The sequence below is a fragment of the Mustela putorius genome, unplaced genomic scaffold (assembly GCF_011764305.1).
Source record: "Mustela putorius furo isolate JIRA1106 unplaced genomic scaffold, ASM1176430v1.1 tig00004007_pilon_pilon_pilon, whole genome shotgun sequence".
NCBI classification, from domain to species: domain Eukaryota; kingdom Metazoa; phylum Chordata; class Mammalia; order Carnivora; family Mustelidae; genus Mustela; species Mustela putorius.
In genome coordinates this window covers 6,844,994-6,864,232 of record NW_025422145.1, presented here as the reverse complement: position 1 = coordinate 6,864,232, position 19,239 = coordinate 6,844,994, and the positions used below count along the sequence as shown (strand labels likewise).

At 46.8% G+C, this 19,239-nt stretch overlaps 1 protein-coding gene across 13 annotated transcripts in view; it reads left to right on the top strand.

Annotated features, from left to right (window-relative positions):
* Positions 1 to 19,239, top strand: part of CLEC16A (C-type lectin domain containing 16A) — a 215,986-nt gene that overhangs the window by 42,386 nt on the left and 154,361 nt on the right. For 11 of the 13 annotated variants that reach the window (XR_199256.3, XR_199257.3, XM_045072138.1 and 8 more), the window contains one exon: positions 14,200 to 14,431. Coding sequence is in view for 11 of the 13 variants with exons in the window: in XM_045072138.1 (XP_044928073.1) it covers positions 14,200 to 14,431 (232 nt within the window). In the remaining 2 variants the exon portion in view is untranslated. The remainder of the gene's footprint in view (positions 1 to 14,199; positions 14,432 to 19,239) is intronic. The other 2 variants (XM_004750377.3, XM_004750376.3) reach the window with 1 other exon arrangement.

Here is a 19,239-nt window from a genome sequence, read left to right as displayed (position 1 = left end):
TGGCTGGGATCAGAACAGGCACCCCTGTGCAAGAAATACCAGATCAGTGGGAGAGAGGGCGCGTTTCTCATCTTGTTCATCGCCTTTGACGTCTCCTTTTAGGCTCCTGAGAACCCAGAGAGTGGGGAGGTGTTATCGTTCCATTCCGTGCATGAGCAAGCCGACACCCCCAGAGCTTAGGTGATCATCCTGTCCTCCCCCAGCACCAGGGGACTGCAGGCGTCCAGCCCCAGACCCGCAATGCTGCCTCTGATTCATGCCCTCCGTCACTGTCTGCAGCGACAGTCACTCTCAGTTCAGCATGACATGTGGGCTTCTGAGCCAAATGTTTAGGATGCCTGGGAGTTCCCACTATCCCACAGCTCCTTCTTCCTTGAGAATAAGTTCCAGTAAAACACTCTTCCTAAAGAAATACCCCATAGGTGTTTGGTGTGTTGTCACTGACTGAGCGAGTGTGTTTTATTTTGCATGAGCCTTGAACACGCCTCTTGCCTCATAAGCATCTTGCAGTTAATTTCTCCCCCAGCACTCATTAGCTGTTGGTCGAATGCCAGGCACAGCACTGAAGGGGCAGACCAGTCAGCGCTAGGCGTGGAGTGGGAGAAGGCCAAGGGAGGAGATGAGGCTGGTGTCTCCTGGGCCTGGCAGCACCCAATTTTGCTTCCTGGGCCGTCCCAGCCCCATCTTGCTGCTACCTGCTGCATCTCATCCGGGCACGGTGCCCGGCACAGGTGCAGTGCACATCCTCGGAGCTCCGAGAGCGTTCTGGTGCCAGGTCTGTGGGCATCTCTCTGGTTTTTGCCTCTGCAGCTGTAAAGTCCCTGATAATTGGATGTTGCGCTCCTCTTGTTCATGGAACTGGCCTCTTACGTCTTCACGTTTCTCCTGATGGGTTTTATTTTCTCCCTTACATTCGGCAGTGCTGTCCAATTGCTTCACGGACGTGGTTGTGCATTCTGGACATGTGCTGGCCTCAGTTCCGCAGCCCCACATTACTCGGGGTCCGGCCTGTGGTGTGTGCACCCGGGGGCCAGCCTAGTGCTTTTGCCCTCTGATGTTTGCTTGCTGGTCCCCGCCTTGTGGAGCCAGAAGAGGTTCACTCTGCAGTGGCTATCTGCCGAGCTTCCCTTCACGGCCGTTTGCAAAGCCGAGTGCTTTTGGTTATAGTTGGTGCTGGCCTGGGTCTCTGTCACCCCCTGTGACATTCGGAGCCTTGTGTGTACGAGGCAGACTGGGGAGTAATTACACATGGTGGGCGGCTGTCATGATGGTGAGGTCAGGAGGCTGCCTCGTGAGTGCTCTGTCATCCGTCCCTGAGCTTTCAGGGCGTGTGTCCCCATGCCGCTCTGATTAGCATTTGCCCTGCGGGAGGCCGGGCCCACCTTGGCAGACTTGCCAGGTGCTTATTGAAGGGGATGAGTGCCGAAGCGGTGCTGCAGAATCATCAGGCCCCTGGGCACTGAAGCCAGACTCCCTAGATCCAAATCCTGGCTCTGTCTTCGGCTCTGCCTTTGCTGAGCGGGTGACCTTGGGCCAGTCCTTTGCCCTCTGCAGCACCCTCTCCTCCCTAGTCAGCTGTTGGAGGATAACGCGAGTCTGTGTATATAATGTGCTCACAGCGGCAGCAGTGGGTACACTTCTGTTGCCCACGGAACCTTAGTGATAGTCGTTAGTACCTGGAAACAGGTTGCAAGGAGATGTGCTACATTCTGGCACTGGCCTGTGGGGGTGGTGCTGCTATGAGGCCCATTTGGTGCCTGTGGGAACCGAGGCCCAGGGAGGAGGTGGGGAGCAGTGGGACACTGGGCCTGGGCTCTGGCTTTCCAGCGTCCCCACCGGTCCCAGCCTGCCTTGGTGCTTTTCCTTGCCATTCCCAGTGAACCATTGAATGGGTACAAAGCAAGCCTCTCTGCAGGTTGGATCTACCAGGTACAGAGGCAGAGGTACCCCAAGAGCTCGTCCTAGGCCATGGGCACCATGAGGTCCATCAAGAGCCGGGGGCTGGAGGGGCCGCCCAGTGGGCCCAGCTCCACCGCCCCACTTCCGGTGTGCCTGCTGCTCCCTGGAGGAGATGGCCAAGCACGTCACCAGGCGCCCCAGCTCCAGTGGCCCTGGCCTTTACAGAAATAAAGAGTGAATGGCCAGAGCTCTGAGCTGGCCTTCCTACCATTCTCCTCTTCTCCCAAGCTGCTTCTGGTGAACTCCGGCTACCTTGCCGGCTACTCCGGCAAAACTTGGACCAGTCATTTCTTTCTCCGTGAAGCCCTCCTGCACTTCCCTCTTGCCTCTGCCTCCCCTGGCTGGCATAGTTCCCCACTCCTTCCTCCGTGCCCCTGGTGTCCACGTGGACACATGGCGGAGCACTGCCCGCTCCAGGCTGGGCTTTGGGCTCTGCACAGGCAGCCCCAGGACAGCCGTGCTCTTGGTGTTTGGTCTGGCTCAGTGAGTGAGGTCAGTCCCCTGGTGATGGCTGTGACTCCAGCCTCCAGACTTGTCTGAATTGTTCCTAGTTTGTATTTAGGGCATTAGGACAATGAGATTTCCTTGAAAAGTCTGTAGGTGAATTTTTTTTTTTAATTTTCTATTTTTTTATTAACATAGAGTGTATTGTTTGCCCCAGGGGTACAGGTCTGTGAATCGTCAGACTTACACACTTCACAGCACTCACCATAGCACATACCCTCCCCAATGTCCATAACCCAGCCACCCTCTCCCTACTCCCTCCCCCTGGCCACCCTCAGTTTGTTTTGTGAGATTAAGACTCTTTTATGGTTTGTCTCCCTCCGCATCCCATCTTGTTTCATTTTTCCTTCCCTACCCCCCAAACCCCTCATGTTGCATCTCCACTTCCTCATATCAGGAAGATCATATGATAATTCTCTTTCTCTGATTGACTTAGTTTGCTTAGCATAATACCCTCTAGTTCCATCCACCTTGCTGCAAATGGCAAGATTTCATTTCTTTTGATGGCTGCATAGTATTCCATTGTGTCTATATACCACATCTTCTTGATCCATTCATCTGTTGATGGACATCTAGGTTCTCTCCATAGTTCGGCTATTGTGGGCATTGCTGCTATAAGCATTCGGGTGCACGTGCCCCTTTGGATCACTACATTTGTATCTCTAGGGTAAATACCCAGTAATGCGATTGCTTGGTCCCACGGTAGCTCTATTTTCAAATTTTTGAGGAGTCTCCATACTGTTTTCCAGAGTGGCTGCACCAGATTGGATTCCCACCAACAGTGTAGGAGGGATCTGCTTACTCTGCATCCTCGCCAGCATCTGTCGTTTCCTGACTTGTTCATTTTAGCCATTCTGACTGGTGTGAGGTTAGGTATCTGCTTGTGGTTTTTGTCTGTATTTCCCTGATGCCGAGTGATGTGGAGCACTTTTTCACATGTCTCTTGGCCATCTGGATGTCTTCTTTGCAGAAATGTCTGTTCATGTCCTCTGCCCATTTCTTGATTGGATTATTTGTTCTTTGGGTGTTGAGTTTGATAAGTTATTTATAGATTCTGGTTACTAGCTCTTTATCTGATATGTCATTTCCGAATATCTTTTCCCATTCTGTCAGATGTTTTTTGGTTTAGTTGACTGTCTCCTTTGCTGTGTAAAAGTTTTGATCTTGATGAAGTCCCAGTGGTTCATTTTTTCCCTTGCTTCCCTTGCCTTTGGTGATGTTTCTAGGAAGAAGTTGCTGCAGCTGAGGTCGAAGAGGTTGCTGCCCATGTTCTTCTCAAGGATTTTGATGGATTCTTCTCTCACATTGAGGTCCTTCAACCATTTTGAGTCTATTTTCGTGTGTGGTATAAGTAAATGGTCCAGTTTCATTCTTCTGCACGTGGCTGTCCAGTTCTCCCAACACCATTTGTTGAAGAAACTGTCTTTTTTCCATTGGACATTCCTTCCTGCTTTGTGAAAGATTAGTTGACCATAGAGTTGCGGGTCTATTTCTGGGCTCTCTATTCTGTTCCATTGATCTGTTTCTTTTTTTGTGCCAGGACCATACTATCTTGATGATGACAGGTGTGTAACAGAGCTTGAAGTCTGGAATTGTGATGCCACCAACTCGGGCTTTCTTTTTCATCATTCCTCTGGGTATTCGGGGTCTTTTCTGGTTCCATATAAATTTTAGGATTTTTTTGTTCCATTTCTTTGAAAAGAAAATGATGATATTTTGATAGGGATCACATTAAACATGTAGATTGCTTTAGGTAGCATAGATATTTTCACAGTATTTGTTCTTCCAATCCATGAGCATGGGACATTCTTCCATTTCTTTAGGTCTTCCTCAATTACTTTCAGGTGTACTTTATAGTTTTCTGAGTACAGATTTTTTGCCTCTTTGGTTAGATTTATTCCTAGATGTCTTATGGTTTTGGGTGCAATTATAAATGGGATTGACTCCTTAATTTCTCTTTCTTCTTTCATGTTGTTGGTGTATATAAATGCAACTGATTTCTGTGCATAAATTTTATATCCTGACACTTTACTGAATTCCTGTACAAGTTCTAGAAGATTCGGAGTGGAGTCTTTTGGGTTTTCCACATAAAGTATCATATCATCTGCAAAGAGTGAGAGTTTGACTTCTTTGCTGATTTGGATGCTTTTAATTTCTTCTTCTTGTCTGATTGCTGAGGCTAGGCCCTCGAGTACTATGTTGAATAGCAGTGGCGATAGTGGACATCCCTGCTGTGTTCCTGACCTTAATGGAAAAGCTGTCAGTTTTTCTCCATTGAGAATGATATTCGCTGTGGGTTTTCATAGATGGGTTTGATGATATTGAGCTATGTGCCCTCTATCCCTATACTGTGAAGGGTTTGATCAAGAAAGGATGCTGTACTTTGTCAAATGCTTTTTCAGCATCTACCGAGAGGATCATATGGTTCTTGTTCTTTATTTTATTAATGTATTGTATCACATTGATTTGCAGATGTTGAACCAAACTTGCAGCCCTGGAATAAATCCCACTTGGTCGTGGTGAATAATCCCTTTAATGTACTGTTGGATCCTATTGGCTAGTATTTTGGTGAGAATTTTCACATCTGTGTTCATCAAGGATATCGGTCTGTAATTCTCTTTTGATGGGGTCTTTGTCTGGTTTGGGGATCAAGGTAATGTTGGCCTCATAAAATGAATTTGGAAGTTTTCTTTCCATTTCTATATTTTAGAACATTTTCAGGAGGATAGGTATTAATTCTTCTTTAAATGCTTGGTAGAATTCCCTGAAAAGCCATCTGGCCCTGGGCTCTTGTTTGTTGGGAGATTTTTGATGACTGCTTCAATCTCCTTACTGGTTATGGGTCTGTTTGGGTTTCCTATTTCTTCCTGGTTCAGTTTTGGTAGTTTATACGTCCTTAAGAATGCATCCATTTCTTCCAGATTGTCAAATTGGCTGGTGTATATAGTTGCTTATAATATGTTCTTATAAGTATTTGTATTTCTTTGGTGCTGGTTGTGATCTCTCCTCTTTCATTCATGATTTTATTTATTTGGGTCCTTTCTCTTTTCTTTTTGGTAAGTCTGGCCAGGGGTTTATCAATCTTACTAATTCTTTCAAAGAACCAGCTTCCTAGTTTTGCTCTACTGTTTTTTTGGGTTTTTTTTTTTTGTGTGTGTGTTTGTTTCTATTTCATTGATTTCTGCTCTGATCTTTATTATTTCTCTTTTCCTGCCGGGTTTAGGCTTTCTTTGCTGTTCTTTCTCTAGCTCCTTTAGGTATAGGGCTAGGTTGTGTATTTGAGACCTTTCTTGTTTCTTGAGAAAGGCTATATATTATAAAGTATTGCTATATATTTTCCTCTCAGGACTGCCTTTGCTGTGTCCCACAGATTTTGAACAATTGTGTTTTCATTCTTTTGTTTCAATGAATTTTTTCAATTCTTCTTTATTTCATTGTTGACTCATTCATTTTTTAGTATAATGCTCTTTAGCCTCCATGTATTTGGATTCTTTCCAACTTATCTCTTGTGATTGAATTCTAGCTTCAGAGCATTGTGGTTTGAAAAAATGCAGGGAATGATCCCAGTCTTTTGGTACTGCTTGAGACCTGATTTGTGGCCCAGGATGTGATCTGTTCTGGAGAATGTTCCATGTGCACTAGAGAAGAATGTGTGTTCTGTTGCTTTGGGATGGAATGTTCTGACTATATCTGTGATGCCCATCTGGTGTGTCATTTACGGCCTTTATTTCATTGTTGATCTTTTGCTTGGGTGATCTGTCCATTTCAATGAGGGGGGTGTTAAAGTCCCCTACTATTACTGTATTATTGTCAATGTGTTTCTTTGATTTTATTATTAATTGGTTTATATAGTTGGCTGCTCCCATGTTAGGGGCATAGATATTTAAAATTGTTAGATTTTCTTGTTGGACAGACCCTTTGAGTACGATACAGTGTCCTTCCTTTTTTTTTTTTTTTTTTTTAAAGATTTTATTTATTTATTTGACAGAGAGAAATCACAAGTAGAGAGGCAGGCAGAGAGAGAGAGAAGCAGACTCCCTGCTGAGCAGAGAGCCCGATGCGGGACTCGATCCCAGGACCCTGAGATCATGACCTGAGCTGAAGGCAGCAGCTTAATCCACTGAGCCACCCAGGAGCCCTACAGTGTCCTTCCTTATCTCTTATTATAGTCTTTGGCTTAAAATCTAATTGATCTGATATAAGGATTGCCACCCCAGCTTTCTTTTGATGTCCATTAGCATGGTAAATTGTTTTCCACCCCCTCACTTTAAATCTGGAGGTGTCTTCGGGTCTAAAATGAGTTTCTTGTACACAGCATATTGATGGTTTTGGTTTTTTATCCATTCTGATACCCGTTGTCTTTTGATTGGGGCATTTAGCCCATTTACATTTAGGGTAACTATTGAGAGATATGAATTTAGTGCCATTGTATTGCCTGTAAGGTGACTGTTACTGTATATTGTCTCTGTTCCTTTCTGGTCTACTACTTTTAGGCTCTCTCTTTGCTTAGAGGACCCCTTTCAATATTTCCTGTAGGGCTAGTTTGGTGTTTACAAATTCTTTTACTTTTTGCTTGTCCTGGAAGCTTTTAAACTCTCCTTTTATTTTCAGTGGTAGCCTAGCTGGATATAGTAGTCTTGGCTGCATGTTTTTCTCATTTAGTGCTCTGAATATATCATGCCAGCTCTTTCTGGCCTGCCAGGTCTCTGTGGATAAGTCTGCTGACAATCTAATATTTTTACCATTGTGTGTTACAGACTTCCTGTCCTGGGGTGCTTTCAGGATTTTCTCTTTGTCACTAATTCTTGTAAGTTTTACTATTAGATGTCAGTGTGTGGACCTATTTTTATTGATTTCAAGGGGGGTTCTCTGCGCCTCCTGGATTTTGATGCTTGTTCCCTTTGTCATATTAGGGAAATTCTCTACAGTAATTTGCTCCAGTATATCTTCTGCCCCCCCCCTCTCTCTTTCTTCTTCTTCTGGAATCCCAATTGTTCTAATATTGTTTCGTCTTATGGTATCACTTATCTCTCCAATTCTCCCCCTGTGGTCCAGTAGTTATTTGTCTCTCTTTTGCTCAGCAGCTTTATTCTCCATCATTTGGTCTTCTAAATCACTAATTCTCTCTTCTGCCTCATTTATCCTAGCAGTAAGAGCCTCTGTTTTTTATTGTACCTCATTAATAGCTTTTTTGATTTCATATTGGTTAGAATTTAGTTCTTTTATTTCTCCAGAAAGGGGTTTTATTTCTCCAGACAGAGTTTTTCTAATATCTTCCATGCCTTTTTTGAGCCCAGCTAGCACCTTAAGAATTGTTATTCTGAACTCTAGATCTGACATATCACCGAGGTCCTTATTCATTAAGTCCCAGCCTTGGTCATGCCTCTTGTTCTCTCTTTTTATGGTGAGTTTTTCCACCTTGTCATTTTATCTAGATAAGAATATATGAACTAGAGAATAAAATACTAAAAGGGTGGTAAAGACCCCAGATAAATGTGCGTTAACCAAATCAGAAGAGACCCCAAATGGGGGGGGGGGGTAAAAAGAAGTTCAAAAAAATTTTTAAAGAGAAAAAAGAAAAAAAAATATATATATAAGACTGATGAATAGAATAGAGCCACCCACTTGATTTTGGGTGTATTTTGGTCTCAGAAGAAATTACGTCCCAGAATCTTAAAGAGAGAATAACTTATATATTTACAAAAATAAGGGTAAACATAATGAAAGGATGGAATATGACTGTAAAATGAAAATTTTTAAAAAATCTAAAAAAGGAGTTGATAAGTTGGTATGGAAAAGAAAGAAAAAGAAAGTGGAGAGAATTTGCTCAGGCTGGAAACTAGAACAAAGCCATGTGCTAGATTTAGAGTATATTTTGATCTATTAGAAGAAGTTGTAGCCCCAAATTTTTTAGAAGAAAAAACCCTATACATATACAAAAAATAAAATTAGATACAATGAAGGATAAAATATGACTATAATAATGAAGACTTAAAAAGATTTTTTTTTAGGAAGGTATTAGTAAGATAAACTAGTTAAAAAACTTTAAAAGAGGAAACAGTAAAAATTTAAAAAATTAAGATGAAAAAAATAAAATTAAAAAAATTTAATTAACTTTGCAAGACTAAAAAATCATGGGGAGAAAACCATGAATTCCATGCTTTGCTTTTCCCTCCTCTGGAATTCCGCTGTTCTCCTTGATCAGTGAGCTTGGTCTTGGCTGGATGTTCTTGCTGATCTTCTGGGGGAGGGACTTGTAGTGATTCTCAAACGTCTTTGCCTAAGGTGGAGTTGCGCTGTCCTTTCCAGGGGCCGGGCTGAGCAATCTGCTCAGGTTCACTCTTGGGAGCTTTTGTTCCCTGAACACTTTGTGTGGAGTTCTGGAGGACGGGAATGACAATGGCGGCCTCCCCATATCCAGCCCAGAGGAGCTGAGACCTTGGGTCCCCACTCCTCAGTGTGCCCTCAGAGAAAAGCGGTCAATCACTCCCATCTCCCTGCTCTCTGGCCGCACTTCGAGCTCACCCGGAATGTGACCAAGCGTTTCTGTCTCTGGCACACACCCCCGTTTGGAGCCTCCAAACCCAGCAGATGCCTGTCGCACTGCTCTTCTGGTACGTCTCCCTGGATCTGCCATTTGTGGGGTCTGTGCTTGAAGAGCAGTGGCCCAACTGTGCTGTGGGTCATGGTTTAAGGTAACCCCGAGCTGAGAGCTCCCTCCTCGGCTCCGTCTCTGTAGTTGGCTTCCCTGCTCTAATACCTGCGAGCTCTGCTATACCCAGACACCCCCGATCCTTCTTTGACCCCGTGGAACCTGAGACCACACTGTCTCCACAAGGGCTCTACCACCGCTTAGCCTCTGGAGTGACATCTCTCAGTGGAGCAGACTTCTACAAGTTCGGATTTTATTCTCCGTTGCTCCACCATTTGCTGCGAGCTGGCCCCTCCCCCAGCGGTCTATCTTCCTGTCACTTTGGATTTACTTCTCCGCATGTCCTACCTTCCAGAAAGTGGTTGGTTTTCTGTTTCTAGAATTGCTGCTCTTCTTCTCTTCCATCTCCTGTTGGATTTGTAGGTGTTTGGAATGGCTTGATAACTATCTGATTTTCTATGACCCGATGTCATCTCAGTCTGCTACTTCTCTGCCATCTTGACTCCTATCTCTAGGTGAATGTTTTTTAAATCGAGGGATAACATAAATAAAGTGCAGTGATTGTCAGTGGCTTTGTGCTTAGAATTACATTTGTGCGTACCTTAGGGCAAGACAGAAGACATTTCTGGTAGCTCGTCCTCAGTCTCTAACCCCTCCCCCTTTCTAGAGCTGCCTTTTTAAAAAAAATTGTGGCGGAATACATCTAAAAGTAATGAATTACCTATTTTTTTTTTTAAAGACTTTATTTATTTATTTGTCAGAAAGAGAGAGAGAGAGAAAGCACACAAGCAGGCAGAGAGGCAGGCAGAGGCGGAGAGAGAGGCAGGCTCCCCGCTGAGCAAGGAGCCGGATATGGGACTCGATCCCACGACCCTGGCATCATGACCTGAGTCGAAAGCAGCAGCGTAATCCACGAGCCACCCAGGAGTCCCTGGATTACCTATTTTCAAGCATCTAGTTTAGTGACATTAGCTACTTTCTTTGAAGGTACTCATTACATTTAAATGGCATTGGTAATACTTTTTTGGGCACAGGGACTGGACACAAACAACTAGAAGAGAAAGTGAAAGTTCCCCCAGCTTCACTGTCTTCTTTAGAAGGGAAAACTATATGGAGCCTGTGGAGCCTTCCAGACCTTGCTGTGTGTACTGTTATGCCCACTTCTCTCCACACAGGAAAGCATGATACAGAGGGCCAGGTTTTAACTGATAATTTTACTTTTTTAATTGTAACCAGAATCCCGGATTGGTTGCTCGATCGTGGCTCGCTTTCTCATGTGCAATGTGCATGTGGCCTTTCTGGGGGTGGGGGGCACTCCTGGACCTAACAGAGGACATTCTGTTCGACACCTGGGGCATTGACAGTGCTGTGTCTTCTCCCGTGTCCAACACCTGGGCCTTATGTGTGTTTGTGTCCTCCTTCCTGAGCCCTTGCTACAGACCCCTCTCGCTGTCCATGCAGAGCCGGCTCTCCTAGTTACTCCTGACCACTGCGGAGTCCCCTTCTGGAGTATTTACACTTTGCACAAGGCTGGAAGCCTCAGGGTGGAGGAGTGGAGGCCAGAGTGAGATATGGTTAGCCAGTGGGCAGAAGCACTCTAGGGAGCAGTTCAGCCCTTGGGCCATCCCTAAAATCACATTGACTCTGAAGTGAGCTTTTCCCTTTCTTTTGGTTAGTTTCACCATCCTTGCTCTTGCTCCGTGCTAAAGTTAACCTTCCCAGGCTGTCGGACTCCTGTTTTCTTCCATTCCACACTTTTCTTTGTTCTTCTCTCTTTTACTTTGGGTGCAGTGTGGGCACATACCACGCAGCCATGAATTCACTCAACAGCAGCCCCCTGAGGCCCTGCCTTGCTCCAGGCACCTGATTTTGTGTTGAGAGCATAGCAGTGCGGGGCGGTGGGCGTTGCGGGGGTTGTAAGGTGGATGGGCCCTGCTCCTGTGGACTTGCCATCTGGAACTCTGGAATTGTCCACTGTCACATGGAGAGTCCTGAGAGGCCAGTAGCCAGAAGGCTCTTGACAGGAGCCACAGGAACAGTCATGAATCTCTGTCCACATTTCCCAGCCAGGCCTTGTCAGCTTCTTCATGGTAATGGCGGGGTTTTGATGCTGTCGGTATTAAGAAAAACACAGGCTTTTGAATATAAAAGAAAAAAAAAGGAACAATAAAGTTCAAAGTTCTAATGTCCAAATGATTCCTGATTAATTTTTTTAAAAAGGTTAACATGCATACCAGATTAGAAATTTCAGACCAGATGGAAAGGTCTAGAAATGAAAAAATGCAAGTGTGCTTGTGCAGGTACAGGATCAGAGATGAAATCTTTTATCCCCCAGAGATGAAATCCTAAGATATTTGTAGGCCGCTTTCCAGGAAAAGCAGTTCACAGCATCACATGGAGCCTTTGAAGAGATTTACCTGTAGGGGGCCTGCTGAGTTCCCTGCTCATGCTTCTCCACCCTGGTACCAGTTTGGAATCCATGCACATAGCTACAAAAAGACCTGGGTCTCCTTAACATGTTCGTGGATTCCCATTCTATGGGCAGACCGTAATGACCTAACCACTCTCCTGTTGATGGACATTTAGGTTATTTCCAGCTGTTCACTGGGTAGGGTTGCATTTTAAAGGTTTGAAATTTCCCCAGTAAACACGTCCTCCCAACACCTGACCATCGAGAAGAGCAGATCCCTTTGGAAAGTTTTTAAATTTATTTTCACAGTTGACTCTTACCTTTTTTTTTTTTTTTTTTTTTTTGGTAAGGAGGCAGGGAGAGGAAGGTGACTCCTATGTTGGATGCTTACTGAAAGAACTTTTACATCCGTGATTACGTTTAGTTCTAGAAGGCCAGAATTACCTACCCTGTGTATTAGACAAGGTCTCTGATGCTCAGAGAGGACCCACAGCTCATGGCAGGGTCCAGCTGGGGATCACACTGCTCTGAGCAGCCCTGGGCCTCGCACGCTGGTTCGCTTCCCTTTGTTCTGCCACTTCTGTACATCTGAGTTCACACGGACCTCGGGGAGAGGTTTCTACATCCATCCACGTGAAGTTTTACTTAGACCTCCTAACCGGGCCATGTTTTGCTCTGCGTCGGTCTCGGTTTTCTGTTTCAGAAAGCTTTGATTGCGTCTGGGAGTAAGTGGTGATCAGAGGAAGCAGTGACTTTATCTCAGGACCCTAATTTCCTGGGTTCGAGTCCTTCAGCAGAAGATGAAGGGGCTGTCCAGGGCTGTGTTCGATCACACAGCATCCTGAGTGGGTTCTGATGAATGCTGTCTGTCCAATGCGGTACCCCCGGGGGGCTCCCATCTCTGGGCTCCCACTCGTTGGTGTCTGTAATGCACTCAGCGTTTCCTGGGCAGTAGAATCCTATCTCAATTTATCTGTCATTTTTGTGGATGAATAATCTAAAATGAGTAAATAAAAATTAATGTTTGGATTTGGATGCTAATTTAGCTTCCAATTAGGTTTTGTTTTGAGCATTATTGAAATTAATCTGTGCTTCTTGAGCACATTCCACTTACTGGCAAGGTACGGTGGCCCCCAGAGTACGGTGGGTGGTTGGTTGGGGGTAAATTCAGAAGATGGATAAACCATATCAAGATAATGGAAACGTTTTCTTTAAAACTTTTTCCTTTTTTAATGACAAAAGGATGTCTGGACATCATCCAGACCCTGAAAAGAGAGAAATACTTGAGTCAGAATCTGCCCCAAACAGACTAGTTTTCTTTTGTCTTTTTTTTCTTGCTAGACCCAGTCCATTTGCATGTAAACACTGTTTAGAGGGTACTGAGCCCAGAACTGAGTTTGAGCTCCTGAGGAAGCACCTGTATTTCAGGAGGAGCTTGGGTTTTGAGATTGGGCAGTCTTCAGTTCCACATCTGACTCTTGGCTCAGGAGCTGTGTGACCTGGGCATGTCACTTTGTCCTTTGGAGTCTCTGTTTTCGTATCTATAAGATGGGAGTGGCCATCCGCCTATCTTATGTTTGTTACCTGGACTGGGACACAACTCAGTGTTTCCCACAGGCCTCTTTCATTTCTCTTAGAAAGCCTCCTGACTTCTCAGGGGAGAACTTCTTTCAGCTTCCTTTGGGAACAAGTTTAACTCCCTGCTGGTACTTGCCAAGCCCCCCTTTTTAAGAGCCAGCATTTAGCTACATCTAGTGCACCTTGCTTTTCTTTTCTGTTACTTAATTTTACCACAATAAGAGACACTGGTATTCCTTGCCCTATAGCAGTATACAGCTTCTTTTAACATACATTTATTTAAATTAGAAGTTAGGAATGCCTGAGTGGCCCATTCGGTTAAGCATCTGCCTTTGGTTCAGGTCATGATCCTGGGGTCCTGGGATTGAGCCGAGCTTTGGGCTCTCTGCTCAGCGGGGAGCCTGCTTCTCCTTCTCCCTCTGCCCCTCCCCTGTGCTCGTGTGCTCGCTTGCTCTCTCTCTCTCTCTCAAATAAATAAAATCTTGAAAAAGTCAGTAACAGCAGCATGCCATACTGAGGAACTAAACTGGGTGGATGGTAGGTGGGTTTTCAGCTCGGAGTTGGTCCGAAGGTTGTGGGTTATTGTTAAGCTGTTTAATATTGTTAAGCTGAATCTCAGATCGGCTACCTCCTGGCTCTTTGACTGTGGTTGGGTCCTCTACCACCTCAGAGCCTCTGTTTTATCATCTATAGAGGGAGGGAAATGATAGGAGAACCTCCTGGGGTCGTTGTCAAGTTCAAATGAGGTAGTGCAGTCAGGGCCCTTAGAACAGCGTCTGGCACATGCAAAGTACCCTAAAGGTGTTGACCAGAAGGGCGTTTCCTTGACAAGCGATGGCCTTTGGGAAGCCCACGGCTGGTGTTGGTAAAGTGCTGAGTTTCTGACTTAGGGTGGTGGGCTTGAGTAGATGGTAGCTGGTGCTCTCGTTCTGATGACTTAACTATGGTGGTGTTCATCATCGTCCTGATGACGAAGTAGGAGGTAGACTTTTTTTTTGTTCCAGAAATAGAATTTCTTGGGGCAGCAACTCTAGGCAGCTTGACGATGGTGTCGGGCGAGATTCCAAGGTTCCAATCCGTGTGTTGACTTCCCTAGGCCAAGCCCAGCATTCGGTGCTTCATTAAGCCCACCGAGACGCTTGAGCGCTCCCTTGAGATGAACAAACACAAGGGCAAGAGGCGGGTGCAGAAGAGACCCAACTACAAAAACGTTGGGGAGGAAGACGAGGAGGAGAAGGGGCCCGCCGAGGATGCCCAGGAAGACGCTGAGAAGACTAAAGGTACTGAGGGTGGTTCAAAAGGCATCAGGACGAGTGGGGAGAGTGAAGGTGAGTGCGCCCGTGAACGCCACCCTGCCGCCTGCGCCGCGAGCCGGGCTGTCCCTTGTGTCTGGTCCCCCTGTGTGTCCATGGGCACTCGTGTTCCTTCCCGACGCCAGTGTACCTCATTCTGCAGGCCCAGCCCTTTGCAGGCAGCTGTGGGCAGGTCCCCTGCCCTCATCGCACGGGTGACCCAGAGCAGGCTTCATGACTCGGAACCCTGTGCCTCAGTTTCTCCTTCAGTAAACAGAGGCTAGCAGATGGTATTTACTTTGTCATTCTGAGACTGGAGTGAGTGAATACGCATACCGTGCTCGGAGCAGTGCCTGGCCTGGGTCGCAAGCACTTGATGCTGTTACCGCTGTTGTCAGGCTCATTGCAGTTCTGTTCGTCCCCGTCACCTGCCATTCTGGTTTTTGACGCGGGTCGTTGTTTTCAGTGCACTGCAGGAAGAAAACCCATGTTTAATGAGATTATATACCTTTAAGACAATTATGTTTTGGGAGGATCCAATAATCAGATATCACTTCCTAGATTCTTACGTTAGGATTTGTCTGAAGTCTTGTCTTTGGACAATGAGCACAGTCTTTGGACTTGTCTTGTCTTCGGACAGTGAGTGAGGTACACCGGGGTTCGGGGCACATGTGCTCAAAAAGCCAATCATTCGTTCCTCTTTCTCTTTTGTATTGGGATGATTCTGGGTGAATTTCCACCTTGCTCTGACTCACATACTAACACTTTCTCGATCTGGACAACGGTGTGTGCTCTGGAATTAGGCAAGCTTCAGCCGTGCAGGCTCTCTGGTGGCAGGGGTTGGGTGCACAGCCACACAGATGGGGTCTCTGGCCACGGCCCGGGCACCCGGGGTGGAGCAGAGCATGGGGTAGAAATGGGATCGGGGCTCTGCTCGCTGGAAGTGAACTCCTCTGACACTTCCTGCAACACACGCACGGGCTGTCCTCAGCTCCCGCTGTGGGCTGTCCTCTTGGGTGCGGGGCTGGTTGTGGCTGCTCCAAAGCCAGCAGCTGTCGTTGGCCCATCAGTCTGGACTGTGGGAGTCCCTAGTCTGGGAGGGTCTGAAACTGGAAGATGGAGGAGCTCCGTAAATCCGTGGCTGGGAACTCATTTGATTTGGGCAGTTTGCTGTGATTTCGGAGCCAGAACCCAACCCCGTCTCCACCCTGCTGGCCCCATTCTGAATCTCTTGGCAGTTCTCAGGAAATGCCAAGATCCCATTTTGATAAGTCTAACTGAAGTATCTCTCTGGTGCCGCCCAGCCCCCTTTGTAAGGCTGAGACCCCCGCATGCTTTTATTCCTGTTCAAAGTGTGCAGGAAGCGCTTTGACAAAGGAATTCCTATTTGGCCCGGGACACGATGCCAACAAGTATGTCTTTGGTGGGGAGGTGAGGGGCAAATGCAAGGTAAGCAAGCCATCTTAGTTGGCTTAGTTGCATCTTTTCTCTCTCTCTCTCTCTCTCTTTTTTTTTTTTAAACTCAGGAGAAAGCTGTCTGGGTAAAAACCCTGGGGTTTAGTTGTCCTGTGGCCACACTGGGGTAAAGGAGGAGGATTTCACCCCATTTTGTACTCTGTGTTCCTGTCGATTTTGTTTTGGAAAGATGCTACCTCTTTCATTCCAATCCTTTTAAGGGCTGCTCTCTAACCAGGCCTGGCCATGACTAACCCTGGTGTGGACAGGGCAGGCTTGGCCACAAGCACACAGGCAAGTGAGTCAGCCCGGCCGCCCGGTCCTGGCGTGCGGGGCTGCAAGCGGCTTGGCTGGGCTGCCTGCCGTTCCAGCTCGCTGTTGGGATGGAGGTGATGACTCCCCAGATGCTGAGCCTGCCTGTCCTCTGCCCGGGGCAAGGGGAAAAACATTGACCAGCCCCCAAAAACCTGTTTCCTGCGTGCTTTCTCGGCCAGGTTGAACCAGACAGGGCCCCGGCATCTCCCCCAAAGGTTTTGCTTGGACAGTTGATGCTGATGTTAGAACTTTAGTTGAACATGACTCTCAACGGTCGCCCCCACCCTTGACATTTTGGTGTCCTTCTATTTTCTCGAACACACAGTAGTCATTCCAAAGTATTATGGACCTCTCATTTTCCCACCCAGCTCAACATAAGTAAATACAGCTCCCACAGGCCTGTCTAGCAATGAGATACCTCACTGGGCGGCGGCAGCTCAGGTGAGCGGGGCTTTGTGTGTGGTGAATTTGACTCTTGCTTATTCTTAGATTTCAGGTGTGGCCGGTGGGTATCCTCTCCTTAGACTGTGTCTGTGTGAAACCAGGCAGCTGTTAGGTCCTGCGACTTGGAAGGGCATCAGGCCACAGTGTCCATGTGGGATGTGCTAAGAGATGGGATGCCTTGCAGTCAAGTCTAGGTTTATTGTGAGCCTCGACTGGTCTCCCCAAGCTCTGTACCTCAGTTTCCCCGTCTGGAAATTGAGTATTAAAAAATGTAATTCACGTGGTGCTTTTTTTTTTTTTTAATGAATTTATGTTAGGATTCTTGTGGTTATGAGAGTCAGAAATTCAACTCTGACTGGCTTCAAAAGGGTGACTATTGTTCATGTCGCTGGAAGGCCTGGGCAGGGCAGGCCCCGAAATGTAGATGACCACCGGCAGCGCGAGGCTCGCATCCTGCCCGCCTACCACTGAGTAGAGAAGGAGCTGCTTCTTCCCGTCGGCAGCTCCAGTCTGGGGGCCAATGCCCTGTGACACTGATGGGCCTGGCTCACCCGTTGCTGTAGAAGGGTGTTCTTTGCCGACTGGTCACACTTGGGTTGCTTGTTGATCCCATGATAATGACTCCCTTGGTAAAAAAGAAAATAGGGTGGGTCCATCAGAAGAAGGGGGCATGGGTGCTGAGCCAGCAGAAACAGCAGATGCTCCCCGAGAAAGCTGCACTATTTCTGTGTGCTCCTTTGCCCTTTGGAGGTGGCTCTGTGGCTCTTCTCCCCTCCGGATGACTTTTCTCTGGCGGGCTTCTTGTCCTGTCCCTGGATCTAGAGGCTTGTTGACATCCTGCTTGTAATCAGCGCAGGCGGCTCTGGAGTGAAGAGATGCCGGCAGCAACTTCCCCTGCAAACCCCTGGCATCCCCGCACTCGTGGGGGAAATCTTGCCTTGGTGAGGTGGCAGAAGGCACAGGCATAAAAAGGCGTGTGGTCACAAGTCACAATTTTGCCATGACCTGATTTAAATGTGGCATTAACATGTTCTTTTTCTACAAATGCAACCAGAATTCACACCTCCTCCACATTGAAGCCCAGACAAGGAAGTAGTGTGAAATGAGTGTGTGCCTCTGGACCCCTCTGCTTGGCTTCGGGTCCCAACTGATGAGTGACTCATTTTGAAACTGAGAAAATCACAGGGCCCCTACATTTGCAGAAATTGCACACTAAAAGGAAAAAGAGGGGTACCCTCGTGCCTGTGGCCAAATAAGTGTTCACTCGATGCATGTCAGTCTGAAAGGACAGTTGTCTCTTTTTGGAGCCACTCAGAGCAGTAATTTAATAAGCAGACCTAGAACAAGAGAGCGAATTGTTTTCACTTCTTGTCTGAAAAGTAGGATGTAGTTTTGGTGTTTGCCTATGGAAAAAGTAGGCGCTGATTTCATGTCCTCAGATTAAAGACCTACTCTTTTCTTGAATCCCAGCAAGGGCACGGAGTGAAGAGTCCATCCCCGATTTTGAAAATGCCAGGTCAGCTGGGAGTTGAGGGGTGCCCAGATGTTGGGAATCCCAGCTTTGCCTGTTTTGTTTTGTTTTTGTTTTTTTTCCTTTCCTTCTTTTGAAGCCTCCATTGAAATAAAATGGAATCCTGGCCTCATTTCTGGCTCCTTTTGCAAAGCCAGAGCCAAGCCCACGGCTGGCAGAGTTTCCTGACTGGGACGAACTGTGGATTAGTGGATTAGCCACTGGTAGGTGAGGGTCTGACTCCTAGACCCTGGAGAGGCTGCTCCTGAGCAGCTCTGTGACCCTGGGCAAGTCATTGCTTCCCCATGGGAGGCTTCCCAATGCACAGCCCTCAGGCTGACGGAAATGAGAGCATCACTGTCTCAGCATTCAACCATGTGGCCCAGGAGCACTGCAGAGACAACCTGGCCAAGGCGGAGAGCAGAGTGAGGAACTTGGAAGGACCGCGTGTGTTCAGGCAACCCCCTGCCACTCCCTACTGCGAGTTTCCACGAAGCTGGTTCTGTTCATTTGTCTAACGAGTTAATGAGGTGGCTGTGTGGGTGAGTGTTGAGGGGGGGCGGGGGGCGGACATCAGGAAGGGAGGGAGGATTAGGAGGCTGGGCCACCATCGCAGAGACGTGAGAGTGCCACCTTTTCAAATGGGCTTAACTAGTATAAGGAACTTCCTAGAAAAAAACATTTGGAATGCAATCTTGTGCTGTTCAGTCAAGGAAAACAACAAAACAAAGGAAGAGGTTCCCCCAAATCCCCAGCTCATACACACCCTGTGGTTGCCAGGTGCCTCTGGAAATTCTGCTCCAGGGCCGGCCAATCACATGCAGGCCTTCCCTTATTTCCTAGGTAACCAGCAAGGGCATTTTTTCCTCCTTCCCTGAACGTTCTCGTTAGGGCCTTCTTATTCTCCCCTTCCCCCTTTTTATTATCTGTCCTCATTTTGATTCCTGGAATGTAGAACACAGAGGGCAACTCAGAAAATCCTTGAGTCTGTGAAGTCAAAGACTGTCGGGAGGTCATGCCTGCCATTTCCCTGAAAAGCACTTCATTTACCAAATATTAATCAGACTAGAATGTACATCATCCTGGGCAAGTTGATGGATCATTGCTTTTTTATTTAAAA